General features: G+C 28.9%; 2 protein-coding genes across 2 annotated transcripts; both read right to left on the bottom strand.

The window, feature by feature from the left end:
* Positions 1 to 932: 932 nt before the first annotated feature.
* On the bottom strand, positions 933 to 4,003 carry LOC145742623 (peptidase inhibitor 15-like). The gene is made up of 7 exons (XM_082560400.1): positions 3,930 to 4,003; positions 3,294 to 3,462; positions 2,676 to 2,894; positions 2,362 to 2,482; positions 1,970 to 2,050; positions 1,591 to 1,815; positions 933 to 1,060 (listed from the first exon to the last, which is right to left on the bottom strand). The coding sequence occupies exons 1-7, from the start codon at positions 4,001 to 4,003 to the stop codon at positions 933 to 935; spliced, it is 1,017 nt and encodes a 338-aa protein (XP_082416526.1).
* Positions 4,004 to 6,467: 2,464 nt separating this feature from the next.
* Positions 6,468 to 18,541, bottom strand: LOC145742702 (uncharacterized). The gene is made up of 8 exons (XM_082560482.1): positions 18,338 to 18,541; positions 13,467 to 13,627; positions 13,322 to 13,386; positions 12,413 to 13,154; positions 10,374 to 10,524; positions 9,918 to 10,035; positions 8,131 to 8,271; positions 6,468 to 7,315 (listed from the first exon to the last, which is right to left on the bottom strand). The coding sequence occupies exons 1-8, from the start codon at positions 18,397 to 18,399 to the stop codon at positions 6,890 to 6,892; spliced, it is 1,866 nt and encodes a 621-aa protein (XP_082416608.1). The 5' UTR covers positions 18,400 to 18,541; the 3' UTR covers positions 6,468 to 6,889.

Here is an 18,541-nt window from a genome sequence, read left to right as displayed (position 1 = left end):
GTTTTTAACATACATTATGTTTAATTTTTAAAGGTTTGCAAACTTTCTACAAGTTTTTAAAGATTTGCAAACTTTCTACATGGTAAGCATTTATTATTTATTTTTTTTTAGATATTTTTATACTTAACTTGCAGATATTTAATCAAATGCAAGTTAAGAAAGTGTTTCAGTTTTCTTTTTTCTGACGCGTTATAAAGTTACTTTTAATATAACGGAGGATCAGTGATATTATTTGTGTCAGTACCTATTTATCCATAATACACAGCTTGTTATAAAGCGCCAAAATATGAAAAACATTTCTATACTACTCGCTAACGTCATATTTTTTCCAAATTTTAAAAACGTTGTTTATTTCATTTTTAAACTAAATGCAGTTTAAATAACCGTACAAGTTATTTTTAATATAATTACACTTTATTAGATTTATGTGATGAAAAAAACATCACGTTCTTGTTAGTCTAGTACGTAACTCGTGTTTTATTCTTGCTTTGACTGTTGTGAAGCGTTTCCTTAAAGCCTTAGCTGATGCTTTGGGCCTTGGCTGATGCGCAGGCTAAAGCACAAAAGCTTGGTGTTTTCTCTTTAGGTTTGGTAGCGTGCTTTTAAATGTTAAAATCAAAAATTACATTTTTAAAACAAATCTAATGTAATGAAAAAGTTTATTTATTGTAACAGGATAAAAAAAGGGTTTATTTATTTTAAGAGGATTTTGTATAACGTTACGATATTGTCAAAAAACTAAAAAGGTTTTGTTATATGTTTGGTAAAAATAGGTATATTATTTTATTGATAAAGTTACATTAAAAACAATTTTAGGGAAAAACGGATTTGAAATTTTTAAGTTTGCCTGTTCAGGAAAGCTTAAACATTTCAAAAACTAACATAAACAATATACTATGTTATATACAGAGTTAATTTCAATTAAAATCAACTCAAAGCTTGACTAGAAGAAACGAAACCAACGATAGAAGAACAAAGGTTAAAGGAACTTGGGACTTATTCGTTGTTGATGATCCTGTTGTAGTTTCGGCTTGTTGGGTTCTTGCTTCGCCAATTTGTGCTACAACACAAGGTATATGGTTATTATTTTTATATAAGGTTAATATCAAAGTAAAAAATATTGCAGAAAAGTATAATAACTGCTATTATTACATAGAATAGAAAAACAGATGCTACTATTATAAGGAAATCTATATAAAAATACGTTATAGCTTTAACGTTTTTTTTACATTTAAAAAAAATGTTGTTAAGGTTTAAATATGTCTAGTACACAAACGTTATTTTGCAACTATAAAAACTTAGTAATTTGCATAAGACAAGCAATTATATTTATAACATAAATTTTACTATTGCAAATCGTTTTACCAAATGTGTTTGGTAAAAATAGTTTTAATTTACAAGTTTATAAGTGCCAAATATCTTTGCTGTGAGGCAGCGGTTACATGATATATTAAACTTGGCAATTTATATGGTATACTACAAACTATCTGTATTTAAGTAACGTTAAAATTAGAATTTAATAAAATAAACTCTATTGTGGCCAACAACTACTACGTTGTACTTTTGGTAAAGTTGTTTAAGAAATCTTACCAACGGTTGTATTGGGTGGCGAAGTGGCTGTTGTTACGTTTAGAGACCAGGTTGTATTATAACTGGTTGCATTACTAGGTGGTGATGTATGCATTGTAGTGTTGTTTATCGGAGTAGTAGGTGGCTCTGTAGTTGGTGGCATGGTTGGTGGCATCGTTGGTGGCATCGTTGGTGCCACTGTTGTTGTTATCGTCGGCGAATCGGGCACGTCAGGTGCACTTCTTTCTATAGGCAAAATAAAAAAGAAGTAGTTAAGAAAAGTGTCAAAGCTATTCCAATAAACAACGAGGCCTATCTCGCCAAACAAATGTACTTAGTGTTTATATATTGACTTTGATACTGAATTAAAGTAGTTGTGTTATTTTTTATTTGTTCTTACCAATGCAGAGTTTAGCTACACACCGATATTTTGTCGAGTTGCAAGCACTGCAAGAAATTCCTTCAGTATATGGACGTTGACCTGCGCAAATTAGCGTATTATTTAGTCGATATTTTTATCTATTTTTTAAGTGTTTACGAAGTTAGTCAGTAGTACAATTTTTTTTTAATGCTGTTTCTTTTGCTTTGTGACTTTTATTTTTGATCTTTACTTTACAAATCGAAACAATATTTTACCTAAAAATTTGATCTATAACAAAGTGAAAAAAATCTCTTTAAATATTCAATTTGTTATATTACTTTACAAAGTTTTGACACGAAAACGTATGCAAAATTTTGAAGTCATGTTATATAGATATACCCTTGTTAAATATATGGTTAATTACAATATACCTGCTGAGTAGCCTTCCCCAAAGTTACAAACAATCGCAATAGCTGATCTAAATGGAGACTGTGGCCCATATCTGCAACTACTTATCGCACAGCCTACTTCTGTAGCATTCTCATTCATTATCTTTAGAAAAATAATATTTTTGTTGCCGACAGTAGGCGCTATTGAGCCGTGTTTCATAATAACCGATTTTTTTACTTAGACATTTTATAAACATGTATATATATAAAGTTATAAAAGGTTGTTAAGTAAAAGTTCAAATTTGTGTATATTTTTTCCTTTTTGTTTTTTTAAAAAAGTTATCTATATATATTACCTCATAGAATGTATCACATGAAGTTGGCAAGTCGCCTTCACATCTATTATTATCATAATCATAATCCATAAAGCCCCTATGCCAATCTTGTACAGCTGCATAAACGGCATGGTAGTTTCTTGATGTTGTGTTAGTGCCATAAGAATAGAAAGTGTGGCCGATTTTGTTGAAAGAGAACTCCAAGGTACTTTCATTCCGAATTTTTGTAAAGTTAAGGTTCTGTAGAAAATAGTTAATGTTCTTATATAATATTAAGGTTTTTTTATCATTGATTTTTCTATTAAAGTATATGTAAAGGTTTTTTTTATTTAAACTATTATAATGTTTGTTATAATTTAACCAAATTTTTGGTTTGTAAATTAGTTAAACCAGGTTGTAAAAACAAATAGTTGTTTAAACAGATCCCATTGTAAAAATAAAGGTATTTCATTTTTAGTATGTTTTTGCGCAATATTAAATACAAATTAGACAAAGTGTTTAACCTATTTATAATTCCGTGTTAAGGTTAAGTGCGTTAGTGCGATTCAAACTTAAGACATCTGTGATTGTAAATCCGATGTCATTTTGGTAAGCCATGTATAAATAACCCCTTTAAAAATACAAAAATTAACAATTTACGGCGTCGTTTATCGGGCAACTTTGCGTGTCATTTTGTGCTAGAATCGTTAGGTTAGGATTCCAAACCAATCTTCTTAAACCGGCCGCTTCAGGAAAGGCATTTGATCGAAAGTTGTTGAACGAGTTAAGGATAAGTAATCGCAAGTTGTACCAAACTGTTTGTGGATTTCTAAAAATAAATATTAAGACTCAAGGTTTGTTTTAGCTAAAGTAGTTTGCGTTTTTTTCTACACAAGTATAGTTTTATTTGCAAAGGTGGGCACCAAATCGTTAATGCGTTAAACGTTAAATAATGAAGTTAAATTTTTTGTTAAAATTTAGTAAGGGTTATATATTTTTAATATCGCCGTTTATCGGGTTTGAACGTCGCAATTTTTAAACGATGTAAGTAATTACTATCCGAACTGTGCCCACCTATGTTTATTTGTTAAAATTAGATTTTACATTATTGAAATTTTTAGCTATTTATTTTGAAACACAAATAACTGTTTTTGTAATTAAAATTTAAAAGTATGTAACGTTTAATAAAAACGTATATGGTTAAATTTATTACATCTGTACTACAATAATAAAAAATAAATTTAAGTTTTAATATTTTTATTCAAATAATAATTTTTATAAATTTTAATTACTCACGCTGATGTAAGTTGTGCATCAATGTTTGCAGCTTTAAATAAAATCAAGCAAGTCAAAATAAAAATCACTTTCATATTGAAATCATATAATCTAAATTAACTATACAACAACCTGTATAAACCTATAGAAAATGCCTCGTCAAATCTATTACATTTATCTAAAATCCTAAATTTGTTGAATGCCAAAACATTAACTAAATATTTTTTACAGTTTTTTTAGTAGGTGTGGTTATTTAAATTGTCAGATTTTTATTTAATGTTTCCGTTTAAAAAATATGAATTAAAATTTGCCAAATTTTAACTCAAAATTTAACTTAATATTGAACTTTGTTTAAGTATTAGCATTTTTCTTTTACTAAAAATATTTAAATTTATTTGAAATGTTGTTTATTTTGTTTTTGCTAGTTTTGTAAAAATAATTTGGAAACATTAACTTCAATAATGTTACGTCATATTTAGTCACGTGTTTACGATGACTAAAGTTCAATGAAATATTTAAAATTCATTGTTTTAACTTCCGAAAACTATGATTAGTAATTAGTGATTCCGCTGTATAATTAACAATTACTATACCTTAATAATAAAACATTTTAATACAACCTAATTAAATTGATTTTTAAAATCAAATGATGTAATTACTATCTATTAATAAACGATTATTTTTTCTACAAAAACTAGGTTTTTTAAATAGTTAGACTGAATTTTTTTTAAAGTTTTTCAAACACTTATTTTTTTTAGATGCTCTTTAAATATAACGTATAGCAATTTTTACAGTCTATACACAAAATTAATAAATTGTCTAACCTTAGTTTAAGATTATATACATATAAACTTCTATAAACGAATTGACAGTAAAACTTTAGGAGTTTATATGCATTTTTATTTTCTTAAATTTCATAAAATTCAAAAGTTTTAATTGGTTTTTAAAATGTTGTACAAATAAACAAGTTTGGATTTTAATAAAGTCATGAAGTGGTTGTTAAATTTAACTTTGTTATTTTTCACTTTAAGAAGTTATATTATGGGTTTAAAAACATGTCAATTTGGTTTGTCAAAACAACGCCAGCTTTTGCCAATTAGAAATTATTTTTTGGAAAAGATTTTTGAAAGCCACGAAAAATTATGATAGATAATACTTGGTATGGTGATCTTAAAAGAACATTTTGTGTTTCAATAAACTATAGACGCTTTATTATGCTTATATGGTTCTGTATGATTAAACGCTATTTTGTTTTAAAATTTAAAAGCTTTAAGCGGGTTACTGTTAAAAAACAATGGTCGTAATAGTGTCGCAATTCAAAATATTGCGCACAACAACTTGTGATTTTTATGAAATTTTGTAAAAATTTTAATATTTTCAAAGCGTTTTGTTAGATACTATTAAATCAATCCCAGTAAATATTAAATGCATTTTTTTTAAATTTGGTACAGTTTTTTTTTAACTACAACTTTAACTTATAAGCTGGCAGCGTGGTGTAGTGGTAAGAACACTTGTTACACCACACATGAGGTCGTGGGTTCAATCCCTACTGATTTTAGCGCCCTTAAGTAAGGCGCTATAAACGGTATAAACTCCTGCTGAGCCATCATTTAATCAGCAGCATAATTATTGGGCAATTATAATCTATAATATCTTAAACCTGCCACAGGCAACTCGAGACTGGGTCGGAATAACTGATGTTACTCTATGTTTAAGTCGCGCATTCGACTCTCCCACATCGAGGATAAAGATATATACAAAAAAAAGAAAAAAGGCTGACGTAATTTAAAATATCGTTAATCGTAATATTGTAGCAACTCAGTATTATTGCGCACCACAATTTTTAAGCTGTTTTTATTCTAATACTTTCACCTTGGGTTGTTAAATGTTTTTTTTTAAATTGAACTTAGTTTACAGTATTTTTGAATTCAATTACACAGACACCCACACAATATTTTTAAGTTATTTTATGATAATATTGGTATTCCCATTTTATTTTGTTGATGTTATTTAATTAAATCACGTATTTTGAATACCATATACAATACATACATATATATGTTATTATTCTATACAATAAGTTTAAAGAGATGGTTCAGTCGCAGAGTTTCTTTTTTAATTATGTTGGAATTTTTCCAACTTGCATAAGGATATCACTATTTTAAAAATTGGTCAAGTAGTTTTTGAGATATCGGGATTTGAAGGTAAATATTGTAAATAGGAAAAGTCCCAACGCTCGCGAGTCACGTGACGCACGACGTCATCGTCGTAAGATCATATACTTTTTTTAAAATTTTTTTGCAGAAAACAAACTTAACATAAAAAGCAAAAATTAGCCATATTATATTAGACATTTTTTACTTTTTAAGTATTTTTAATTGGGTAGCAGTTTTCTTTTATTAGATTTTTATTTTTTTTTAAATACTGGTCGTAATATGGTCGCATTATTCAACTGGTGTTTTCTGCTATTTTTCGATTGGTACGTTCATTTTTGAAGAATATTTTTTAAATCGCATTCAGTTTTTACAGTATTTTTAAATTTATTTACACAGACGCCTACATAATATAACAGTTAATACGAAAACGAGTTAGGAAAAAGTAAATGAAGAAATAACAACGTACGAAATAATATGAAGAAATTAATAAATAAAATAGAAAAAAAATACAAAAATAATATAGTTTACACATGCAAATATATGAGGTTTATTTGAAGATTTGGAACACATTTATACCTTAAAACATTTAAAAAGTTTGAATTATTGTTGTAATTTATATTTTTAAGAAAATAATTTTATGAAATTGGAAAATTTTTTTAATTAACTTTTTTATAGAATTTTATTTTTTTGCAAAAATGTCTTACAAGCAGAATGAAAGAAAGTACTTGCAGTTTTTTAGGTCTTCTTTTTATCTCGTTGCACTTTACCTGACTCGGCTTGATGCCTTAATTTGTATTTAAGCATTTTATTCTGTGCCTAACTTTATCATTTGCAAGTATGAATTACTTTTCTTTCAGTACAAGTCTCGCACTGTACATCACAACACCACTTAACATGGCACTTACACTGTCGTTTGATTAACTTAATATGAGTTTTATAACCACGCCCACAACAAACAACGTCACAATTACTTTCCTTGTCGCAGGTTCGACCCTTGGTGCCCATCGAAAATCGACTACGATTGCAATAACGTGGCGAATTTTCGAGATAAACTAGTTCTTTGTTTCTCGGGATATCGGTCCAGCGGTCGTCCCTACTTGGCGGCCGACTGCTCGTGTGGCTTGAAGAGCTATGATTAGTCCGTTCGTGACCACGTGACTGCACCGTCATATCTTGTTTTTGTCGCCTGCTTCGACTACGACGTAGTCTAACTAGCCGAGCTCTTCCGTTAACGTTGTTGATACTGCTAACCTAAACGATAAGAAATAAGGTTATAGTTGATACAAATGTATAAAACTTGTATATAATTTATCTAAAATTTGGTCTTTTTTTTCTGTTTTAAATCATTTGGTTGTTTTGATACATTTTATAAATATATCGGTAATTTCCGTTTTACATTATTTTTAAGTATTCATAGACATTAACGGATAGTGTTTTGTATATTTTGGGTTATGTAACATTTAAGTTCTCAGTACTAAACTTGCAAAAAGTTGTGGCAATCTACTTGATAAATATCAACTTTCAAAGTTGTGTTTGATCGCGTGTTGTTTATTTGTTCTATACACATCAAGGTTATCCGGAGTTGGGTGAAATTTTTTGAAGTTAAACTCAACTTAAAATGACTTAAAAGCTTTTTTAGTGCATTTGTAAATCGGTGACGTTGTAGCCTTTGTATAGTGAGTTTTTAAAGTAAGACAGTGAACTTCATTGTTAGTTTTCTGATATGTTTAACTGAATTTTCGTTTTGTTTAGCCTAATAACACTTTTAGTGGAAGCTTGTGTTTTTAAAATAAATGTTAAAAACTTGTATATAATAATATTAATATTCTATTTATAGAGTAACTAATGTTTTGCAGATTATTTTTTGTGGTTGTAATTTTAACTGTTGATAATTATTATCGTTCACACGTCAATGACTGTTAAGGATTATGGCATAGATGTATTATAAATATAACAAAACTTAAGTCTGAAATACCAACTTATAAAGATAATCATGGATATGAAAATACTAAATAATTTTGTTATTAACTTATTTTTTGGAAAAAAAACAATTTTTTGGAATTTACTTTGACTGCCTTGTCGTAGGCCCTCTTAATTTTTCTTCCAATTTCGTAAAAAGGCGCCACCTTACGCCAGCAAGTTCTTGTAGTACATGAACCAGAAACTCCATGGCATTTACAAGTTTGTTTAACATTTGATTTCACTATCTAGAAATTAATAAAACAGTGTAATTAAAAATTAACTGAAGTAATAGCTGATAATATACTTTAATAAACTGTTGTTTAGTAATAATTGTTACCTGAATTGTGTAGTTTTTAAAATTGTGGTAAATGTAAATTAAAGGTCATTTTATAGATCTTTTTGGATAACGTATACATGTATAAAGAACACAAAATTTTTTAAATACATTATGTTTCTTATTATAATGTTATAACCAACCGAAATTAGTGATTTTTTGTCTATATAATTCTCCATAAAATACTGTAGGCGTAAAACGCATTTTTTATATTTTACACTCTCCAGACACAACACCTAATATAGTCGTAAACCAATTTGTCTCTAAAAATATTTCTATCCAAACCCAGACCGAATAACTTTATTTAATTTCTCAAAATTTTCCGCATATTTATTCGTGGGTTTTATCTCCTAATATAAGGAACACAGAAGCTCCAATATAAGTTCCCTTAAAACGTCTCAAGTCCTATTTAAGCCTAGCATAATGGGGTAGGCTTAAACGTGCTTTATTCGACATAGAAGGACAAATGATGCATAGTTCATTTTCCTGACAAATTATTTTGGACTTAACCCTTTCACATTGAACATCGATATTTTAATATAGAATCATACACGATAACGAAATTTTAGTTTTAAAAGGTTTTAATGACGTTGTCTGAAAACTTTTTTTCGCGCAAAGATAATGAAATATGTTTAACAAATCGTGTACGCACATTAGTCCTATGACATAATGTCTATGGGTTGACCAAAAACGGAATAAATACAGACCTTAACAATACCACAACACTTCCCCAAACAATAATATTTAGTTCAACTTCGCATAATGTCGTAATACTGATGTTATCGACAAGTTTCGAGGCGCGACAATTTTCGTTCTAAATCCTTCTGGAATGCGATATCGAGCTCGTTGCTTGGCAACGCGACAGGTCACGTGACCACACCTGCCCCGGTCATTATGCTGCGCAAACACGTGACCGGTTTGTGACGTAGAACAAGTGGACAGTAGGGATTAGGCTATGTAGAACAATACTGGCTCTTAAGATAAAAAACACCCGCCCGGTTGGTACTTAACTACTTATGTGTTTTACTTTCGTTTGTTTACAATGCTTACTATATGGGGGCTTAAGTTTGAAATGTTTGAGTAGTTCGGGTTGTTTATATCTTTTTGTTTTTGTTGTTTAAAAACTGGTGTAAGTTTGTGTTATTCTAAATATATGTTTTATATACACCACACATGAGGTCGTGGGTTCAATCCCCACTGATCTCATGCTGTAACGCCCTTAAGTAATGCGCTATAAACGGTATGAACTCCTGCTGAGCCAGCACTTAATCAGCAGCATAATTACTGGGCAATTAAAATCTCTATATTATTCCAAACTGCCACAGGCAACTCGAGACTGGGTCCGAGTAACTTATGTTACTCTATGTTTAAGTTGCGCATTCGACTTTTCCACATCAAGGATAAATATATGTACAAAAAAAAATTAATTTACCACAGGTTATTATTAAACAAGTTAGGTTATTTTTTACGTTTTGGTTACAAAACTCGCAATGCATTTTTTAATAATAAAGTTTGTAAAACAACTTTGCATATTTTTTGTGATTATAATCTACTTACCCTTATGCCAAGGTCACTGTTATGTTTGTCCACCTCTGCTCTTATATCTTTACTGTTGGTTCTTGATCGCAAAAACCTTCGAACAAATTTGGCAGCATATCTCACGTTATCACCACATCTGTAACATAAATACAATTGCATGTTTGATTTTTGGTTAACTAATAAGTGTTTGTTGATTGAAAGGATTTGATTTTAGTGTGGGTTTTGGTCAGAATCGAACTAGAGAACTTTCGTTTCACAACCGAATAATAAAATGACCCATTTATTGTGAATTATCTAACTTATAACTAAAGAACAGTATTTACAAAAAAATAGAAGTGTTATAAAAATAAATAAATAGTTTATAAAAACCTTTAAAATTTTTTTACAACAATAAAACAAAAATGCACTTTAAATATATTTAAAAAAACGAAAAAGTTAAATAGTAAACACTTGAAAAAAAAGTAAAGTTCCTACCCTCCCCACCGCCAAGAGTCATGTAGGTTATTATCATTGACACTTTCTTCACATGAACACCTCTCTAAATACCCGTTTGCGCATGCGCGTGCCACAGAATGAGCTAAACCAGCTGATGAGATCGAATAAAGAAAAGATGTTTCTTTGTTACCTAAAAATTTTTTAAAGATTTTAGTTTGAATCTTGTTTGTTTAAAATTCTTAATTTATAAAATTGTCAGATTTTTGTTTACAAAATTATAGTTGAACTCTAGGTAAAAAGATTTGGTGACTATTTCTAATCAGAAGGGGATTTTTTATTTGTTTAAATTCAAATATTTATTGTTTAATATTTATTTTTGGTAGAGTTTGTTAAATTTTAAAATTCAAATTTTATTTTCCCTAAATTAAAATTCCTGTTTACTCTTTTACTCTTTTTGTTGTTAAATTCAAATTAAAACTATTGTTACCAATTGACCTTAATCTTAGGTAATTGATTATAAATAAATACTTGGGTAATTTTAAATTTTTTGGTAATTTTCACGGATTAAATTGCGTTTTATTTTAAGGTGTTTGTGTATTTTGTCTACGTGTTAAAGAAAGACTCATTTTTAACGACAATTTTAGAAAAAAAAATTTGTTGTAATTTTTTAAAAGGTATTTTCTATTAGGACAGGGTATTTTCTATTAGGTATTTTCTATTAGGAATCAATATATAGAAATATTTGATTATTAAAAAAAATATATATACAATTTTAAACCTAATTTAGAAATAATAAACTATCTGTTTTTTGTAAATTTTTGACTGTTTCTAATATATAAAAAAGTATTTTTAAGGGTATTAATATCTTTTACATATTTTAAAAATAGTAAAACACCCTTTACCCCTTCTCCTATTTGTTATTTTCCACACTGCTGGTTTTGTTTTTTTATCTTTTTTTACATTTAAGCAAATTGGATTATTTATGGACGTACAAGTACACTTCTATTTTAGTTCGGTTATGTAAGCAAGCGGTTACATTCCCACGAGGTTGTGTTGTGATAATTGTGTTGCACATCATAACAACACGACGGTTGCATTACTTTAACACAAGCCAAGTAAATTCAAAGTGTTTTTAACACACCTGCTTACCTGGAGTAACATATACACTTGTTTACTTTATTTGCTCAAGGATTTGTAGTTGGAATTTAAATGTTGGTGGTCTTAGTAACATTGTTTTATAATTATTTGGGAGTTAATTAACTTTTAAGTTTTGTAAACAGGTTAAATTTATTGTTGTTTATAATACGTATTTTGGTTGTTTGATATGATTACCGCTTTAAACATTTATAAAAAATTCGATTATTTCACAAATTACAAATCAGATTTTAAATAAATGTATTCCAATCTGCCAATCATGTACCTATACTACAGTAATCGAAGTTATATATACACCAACTATTGGCATATTTTGCCTTATTAATTTGCTATAAATGTAACAAAGCAATAGCAATGTCAATTGCTTGGTAAGTGTTTTTTATATGTTCCGGTTTGTCGTAAGTAATTGAACTTGATTTAAATGTAATCCGGAAAAAAATTGACAGATTTCATCAAGTATTTATAAGTGTGTAGCACGGCTGGTTAACAGTATTGCTTTGACGTATGTTATATGTTTTAATAGCTTTAATAAGGTTGGAGTTTAGTCTATCGGACGCCATTTCTCTTAACTTTGACAGATTGCTGTCAATATTTAAGTTCAAGTTTAAGGTCAACTTTTTTATAGGTTTTTAGGCAAAGAGCAAAATTTGGTTAAGGGAATTCAAAAGCGATTTGATAAAATTCAAGTGCTTTTTTGCATGTACATTAACTTAAAAAACCCTTAAAGTCTTATTCAAATATTTAAAATTTGCCAGTTTTGTTCAAATCATAATCGAATTTATATTGTTATTATTGGTAAGATTTTAAAAAACATACCAAACTTTCTTAATAAGGGAAACAAATTCTAACACCCATTGCATAAAACAATATTATTAAGAAACTTATTTTTTCGAAAATTATAATTAAGACATAAAAAAATTTACCTTTGTTTAAAAGATGTATTCTAGATGTACCGAGAGAACAATTCCATCGTTCATATCTGAACTGGTATTGACACTCAGATGCGGCCAGTTGCGTTGCTTCTGTTAAAACTTGAGGCAGTCCTGGGTCTCGTTGACATTTCTTTCTTTGGCTCCTAGTTAGCCTAAATGTATCGCACAATTTCCTTGCCTCTCTGCGATCAATTTTGTCATGTTCAACCATATTTTCATGTTCTTTGACTTTTGATCCCACAAAAGCAGAATACGAGTCTAACTCTGTGATATTTGTATCGTAGCCTCCTAGTTTCTTCATATTAGGGTTATATGGGAGCCTTACACGTGTTTGATTCCTAGTGTTGATATATACTCGTTGCCTACCCCTTCCAGCGTTGTAATTAACACGTGATGGTATAGAGGATTGACTGTATGATGATGATATAAAGTAGGTATTAGGTGGCACTCCATAAAATTGTCTTCGTTTTCCACTATCCCGTTCGCTTCTAATATGAGGTTGGGTACTTGGTCTTTGGTTTATGCTAGATACATTTCGACGGTTGTTACCAACATCTAGAACATCACTATTTGTGTCCAAGACTTGATTTAAGAATTGAGTTTGGTATTGAGGTTGTATAGTTGTTGGTCTTGAAGGTTGTCTTTTTTGTTGTTTGTTGCGATATTGCCTGTAGTAATATGGAGCCGAGTTTCGAGATGGCATGTTGGATTGATTTTGTGAACCATCTTGTCTCTATTAAATATTAGTGTGTTTTGAAAACAAAATTTATTAAAATCTTACGCAAAGTATTGTTTAAAACTTAGGGATATAAAAATGTTACGATTACGGCAGCTGCAATACTGGTAAAGGTTTATTTTACTATTTCAACAAAAACTTTATATAAAAAAACATATTTTTACCTCATTTTTAAGTCGGTTTGAGTTAAAAGTTGGGTTTGAAGGTCGATCTCCTACTACTGGTGGAGCTGTTAAAAACGATATTATTTTATTAGTTTAGTTTGTTAGTGTTATCATTGGGCTTATATAGTTAATTGCAAAAGCTTACCTCGTTTAATTTTAATGGTTAGAGGTTCTATAGGTTGGGGACTTAGGTCTACTCTCTCATATTCACGTGAGGGTTCAGGTTCGTTGTTAATAGGATAGCTTGCACCAAGAGATGATATTGGAAACTCTAACGTTTGTCGTAACTGCCCTTTACCAGTTAATCTACAAGAAAACAATAATTGATTAAAATTCAAAAATTTGCATTTTTTGCTTAATTTTGAAGGAAAAATTTGAGTCTTTCTAAATATATTTTTGGTAGTAGTATAATACGTTTTATAATTTTGTCAAAAAGTCAATTTGAATTGACTTTTATTGATTTTATTATGTGTTTTATATATCATACTTAACTTTAATGTAAGTCTTATAAAAAAGTTAAAAATAATTAATTTGCAATGGCATGGGAAAAATCACGTAGCGGAAACATGGTCAAAACTCTTTGCATTCGTAACTAACTTAATGAATCACCAAAACTTAGGTTTGTAATTCCTTAGAAAAGTTTAAATTGATGACGTCATCTTTTGTGCAATACCTTACGTTTGTTTAACGTCGGATATTCTCCATGCCCGACTTCCCGACGCTTTAGTATTTATAATCCGTTGAATTAAAACCTTAATGAATAGGGCGGTGCAATTAGGATGTTTATATACCAATAACGGTGCCTAGAACTTGGGTTTTTTGCTGTAAAAGTTTGCTATTGTAATAAGGTTTTGTAAAGTTTAAACTTAGTGTAATTAGGATGTTGTTGTACCAATATTTAAACCTTAAATATTTGTTTTATTTTTGGGTCTAGCTATCTTATATCTTTATACTGTAATCTTCTACAATAATTTCTAAATTAAAAATAGAATTTTTATTTTAAAGTGATCATATATTTGGTATATAATGGCGTTTTTAAAAAAAATATAAATTAAAATATTTAAAAAATAAAAAAAATTAACAAATCTATGTTTAAGGTGGCACACTTTTTTTCGAATTTTATCCTAATTTTTGAAATTTGTTTTCTCAAAATGGCGTCGATTTAATGATAGGAAAAGAAATTGTGCACTGTTCTCACGGTGCAGTTGTTGTTAGTTAACACAACCCTGTATCAATGCAGTCGCAAATTTAATTTCCCTTTAACGTAAACAAAAAATTAGGGAGTCGGTTTTGTTTTGTGAGAATTCAATCTTTTCGCATTTTTTTAAGGATTGTTGATTTGTTTAAACTAAATTGTTGTTGGTCTAAAAATTGTTTTAATTTTATTGAGACTTTGATATTTTGAATTTTATCGAAAAAAAAAATTTTTCTTTTAATTAAATTTTTTTTTGAAATATTTTTTTTTAATATTTTATGAAGTGTTTTAAAATTAAATATAAATGATTTGTACTTCTCACAAGTTTTTTCTAAAGTTTATCTTATAAAAAAGAAAAAATAGTATAGTTAAAAGAAAAATTATTTTAGTGCAATCTACAAAAAAAAAAACATTGTAAAAATTAACGCCGCGTGAACTATATTCTGCGGAATCGAAAGCGACTTAAATTTCTGCCATAATAACAAAACAAGCGACGACATATTTGTTCGCTCCTCCGTAACGCCGACGTCTCAAACTATTTTCCGAGTCATTAGAGCGCTCGATCTGTACCAAACCTATTTCTAATTAACCGACCTAAAAAATAACGCGCTACGAATAAAATCTCTTTGTAATTCAACCAGTGTTGTTATTTTACGACTGTGTATCTTTTTGTTACATTTATTCGGTTTAAATTTTAGGAGAATGATGTCATTATAAAAATTACTTTTTTGTTTGTTTTATTTTTTGGTTATTTTAACTTAATTTAAATTAAATTGTGCATATTTTTTATGTTAATTTTTGTCTTATTTCTTCGTTGAGTTGAATCTATCCGTGGTTGTTTTATTAATATATAAGCATTTGGTTATTAGGACCAGATTTTTTAGTTACTTGTGATTTTTTATTGTAACATCATATTTATTGAAGTAATTTTGTCTTAAGGTTATTTAAGTTTTGTTTTTATTCTACATTCCAAACGACTTACATACATTTGTGTACATCACAAGTAAATTAAGAAAAATCACCTCAGCCTAAATGCAAGTTGTTTTACTTGGCATTTCAACGTTGTTTAGTATACGGTTCTGATAATATCAGATAGACAAAGCATTGGAATCCCATTATAAATAGATAGGGAATTCAGTGGCGTATTTATCGTAATGGATTGCTGACGGCTTACAAGGCAAAGTTGTGGGATTAAAGTGGGATATAGGCGGTAAACATAGACCTTTAGTTTACCTCTTACAAATGATATCACGCCAAGAAGTAGATCCCAAGTTAAATTCCTATCTTATAATATCAGCCAAACCTTTATTTACGGGTAAATTTAAGCAATATTATACAGCCTATTATGGTTAAAGGGTAAGCAGAACTGCATCTGACTTTCGATAAGAATTTAAAGTTCATTCAATTGGAAAGCCGCGAGGTCTTAGGCCTAAATTTTTTCAATTGAAATGTTTGGTTTTTTGTTTTGAGGGAACATACAATTACATTACCATTTGCAAACGTACGAAATATCTCGACTAAGACGTGTTTTTAACTGTCTTATTAGCTTTCAAATGTAGGTAACTTGAGATAATACAAATAAGCGCTTGGAAGCATTAAATTTAACGAGCATAACTTTTTGTATTTTGTATTCAAAGTTAACCTAAATATATATTGTCATAATATACAAAAAAATGCAAAATAAAAACTTGGTTTTGTGTTTCATTTAATTAGTTTTTTATGTAAAGAAAAAAATTTTAAAAAACTTCTGACTTTTAATTCTAAATATTGTAGTTTGTGCTTTTTATGGTAATTTTTAAATATGTTGGGTAACTTTTACAGACAGCAATTTTAATTTTAGCTAATTAAAGGAAAATTGACTTCACATTCATATTAAGACAAAACAATTTTAGAAACCGTTTTTTTACGAGTTTGACCTTTTTATGATAGGTTTAAATGCGGTTGTGAAAGTCGTGTGATGTTGTGAGGAGCGACAATACGACTCGTCTCGGTGCATAGAGAGCTACTTGTTAGTTGTTAAGTGTTGTACAGTCTCCTGTGCAAATAAAACGTCAGATACTTGCTTGGGAATACGTATTTAAAAGTTGTCTACTCTATGTGACGAATTATAGCTTCAACGTATATTGATCCCAACCCTTTAAAAATTAGATACTTTCTGTTGTAATTTAAATAATAGGATGGAACATATGTGGTTGTTTTTTGGTAGTTAAAGAGTGTTTTTTTCTATAAATATCTTTATCTTTTTAGGATGCTATGACGTTGTTAAGAGATCCCTTTTTAAGCTTTTTGTTTGTTTTAAGGTTTTGTTTGGTTTTGGATAATCTTGTTTTTATTAAATTTTGGTATCTGATATTTCCTATTGAGGGCAATGAAGAATTTTTGCTAATTTTTACTGTAAAATTTTGAAAAATATAATTAATTTTTTACTTTAATTTTTTTAAAGTTTAATTTCATAAAAGTAAAGATCTTACTAAATGTTACGTCCAGTTTTGTAAATTTTGTAAAGTTACTTAAACCGGTTAACGAAATGCCGGATTAACCGTTTATAATTTCTCTTTAGCTATTCAAACATTGATTACTATAAACAAATTTCATTCATAAAACGAGCCACTCTACCGGTAAGATGTAAAGGTTTTAATACAAGGCAATACAAAGGCCCTAAACAAAGACTTTACAAGTAATTACACTGGTCAAACATTTGTAACTAAATAAAGGCATAAAAGGAAAGGAAAAAATTGGATAATTTTTGTCGCGCAAAAAATAAAAATATACATTTTTTATAGTGTTTAATAGTTTTTAAATAATATTTAAAAAGTGTGTTGTAAAATTATAAATTAATACATTTTTTTGTGACTTGAAAATATATGGCAAAAAGTTTAATTTTATGAGAAAAAAATTGCTGTTTATTTTGAGGAAAAATTTGCTGTTTTTTACGTTTTTTTTTGTTTAAAATTCAGTGCTTTTGATTGTACTTCAGTTTAATTAATTTGCAACTTTTCGCATTTTTGCGCGATGCGAAAGGAAAAACGATCGTACGATTCTGTTTGGCCAAAACAATCGTTCAAGAAAGTAGCAAATTTGGTGCGAGTTCGACGCCCTAAATGGTGTCCCAAACCCATTGAAAATCCCCTCCGGAAAGGCTCCCAAAACAAGGAGACAAAGCGTCGATGTTTACAGAATTCGCGTAACCAAACCCTGATGTGTTATCGGTTACTGTTGCTTTATAGACATGCGAATTTTCCCGTAAACACTGCGATTCTATTTCGAAGTTTTAAAACTCGAAAAAAATCTCCCAACCGCGTTTTAATTTTTCGGTTATTAAATCAAGAAAAAAATGACCAAAGCATGACTTCATGTTTTGCATAAACATCTTGCAAGCGTGCCCGCATTGTGCACATTTTAGGGGTAGGTTAAAGGGCGATTTTAGGGTAACTAAGACAGGTGTGTAGTCTTTGTTAAAAAATATTCCGTTGCCCAATTTTTGATCAAATTGAGTCATACGCTTTTTGATCTAAATACTTTCTGCTCGACGGTACGTAAAAATTATTAAATTTTCGGGGTCCAAATCAGGTCAAAACCTCGTCAATTTTTGATAATTTTTCAGCTTGTTTAAATGTATGTAAGCGATGTCGCAATATGTATTATTTTAGGTTAAAAACGACTATGATAATTTTAATATGCTACAAAAATTTAATTTAAAATTTTGAGGTAATTTTAATTTTTTCAAGACTTTATTTGATTTATTATTCGATTATAACACTTATTTGTTTTAACTAACTTTTTAAAATTTTTTTTTTAATTTGAATAATAAATTCACTTACCCGAAATATGCTAGTGATGTTGAAATATTAACCAATAGAAACACCACAAACGTCCAGTTCATAATGGTCTCTTAAATATCCAACAGAAATAATAATCCACAAAAACCAAATAATATAAATCCAAATTTTCTTCAAACTTAAAAAATTTTATGATTTTTTCACATAAATAAATGTTCGCTCTTTCTTCTGATGTCGACTTCTTGA

The sequence above is a fragment of the Corella eumyota genome, chromosome 2, assembly GCF_963082875.1.
Source record: "Corella eumyota chromosome 2, kaCorEumy4.1, whole genome shotgun sequence".
NCBI classification, from domain to species: Eukaryota; Metazoa; Chordata; class Ascidiacea; order Phlebobranchia; family Corellidae; genus Corella; species Corella eumyota.
This window is presented reverse-complemented; position numbering and strand designations above follow the sequence as displayed.

What these genes read in the sequence shown, in the direction of transcription:
- LOC145742623 (XM_082560400.1), bottom strand. Translation starts at nt 4,003, where the DNA reads ATGAAAGTGATTTTTATTTTGACTTGCTTGATTTTATTTAAAGCTGCA. An exon ending in GATGCACAACTTACATCAGC is followed by an intron (nt 3,463 to 3,929) that starts GTGAGTAATTAA and finishes ATTTATTTTTAG; the next exon opens with AAATCCACAAACAGTTTGGT. An exon ending in TGGGGAAGGCTACTCAGCAG is followed by an intron (nt 2,051 to 2,361) that starts GTATATTGTAAT and finishes TAATTTGCGCAG; the next exon opens with GTCAACGTCCATATACTGAA.
- LOC145742702 (XM_082560482.1), bottom strand. Translation starts at nt 18,399, where the DNA reads ATGAACTGGACGTTTGTGGTGTTTCTATTGGTTAATATTTCAACATCA. An exon ending in ACATCACTAGCATATTTCGG is followed by an intron (nt 13,628 to 18,337) that starts GTAAGTGAATTT and finishes GTTTTCTTGTAG; the next exon opens with ATTAACTGGTAAAGGGCAGT. An exon ending in AACCATTAAAATTAAACGAG is followed by an intron (nt 13,387 to 13,466) that starts GTAAGCTTTTGC and finishes CGTTTTTAACAG; the next exon opens with CTCCACCAGTAGTAGGAGAT.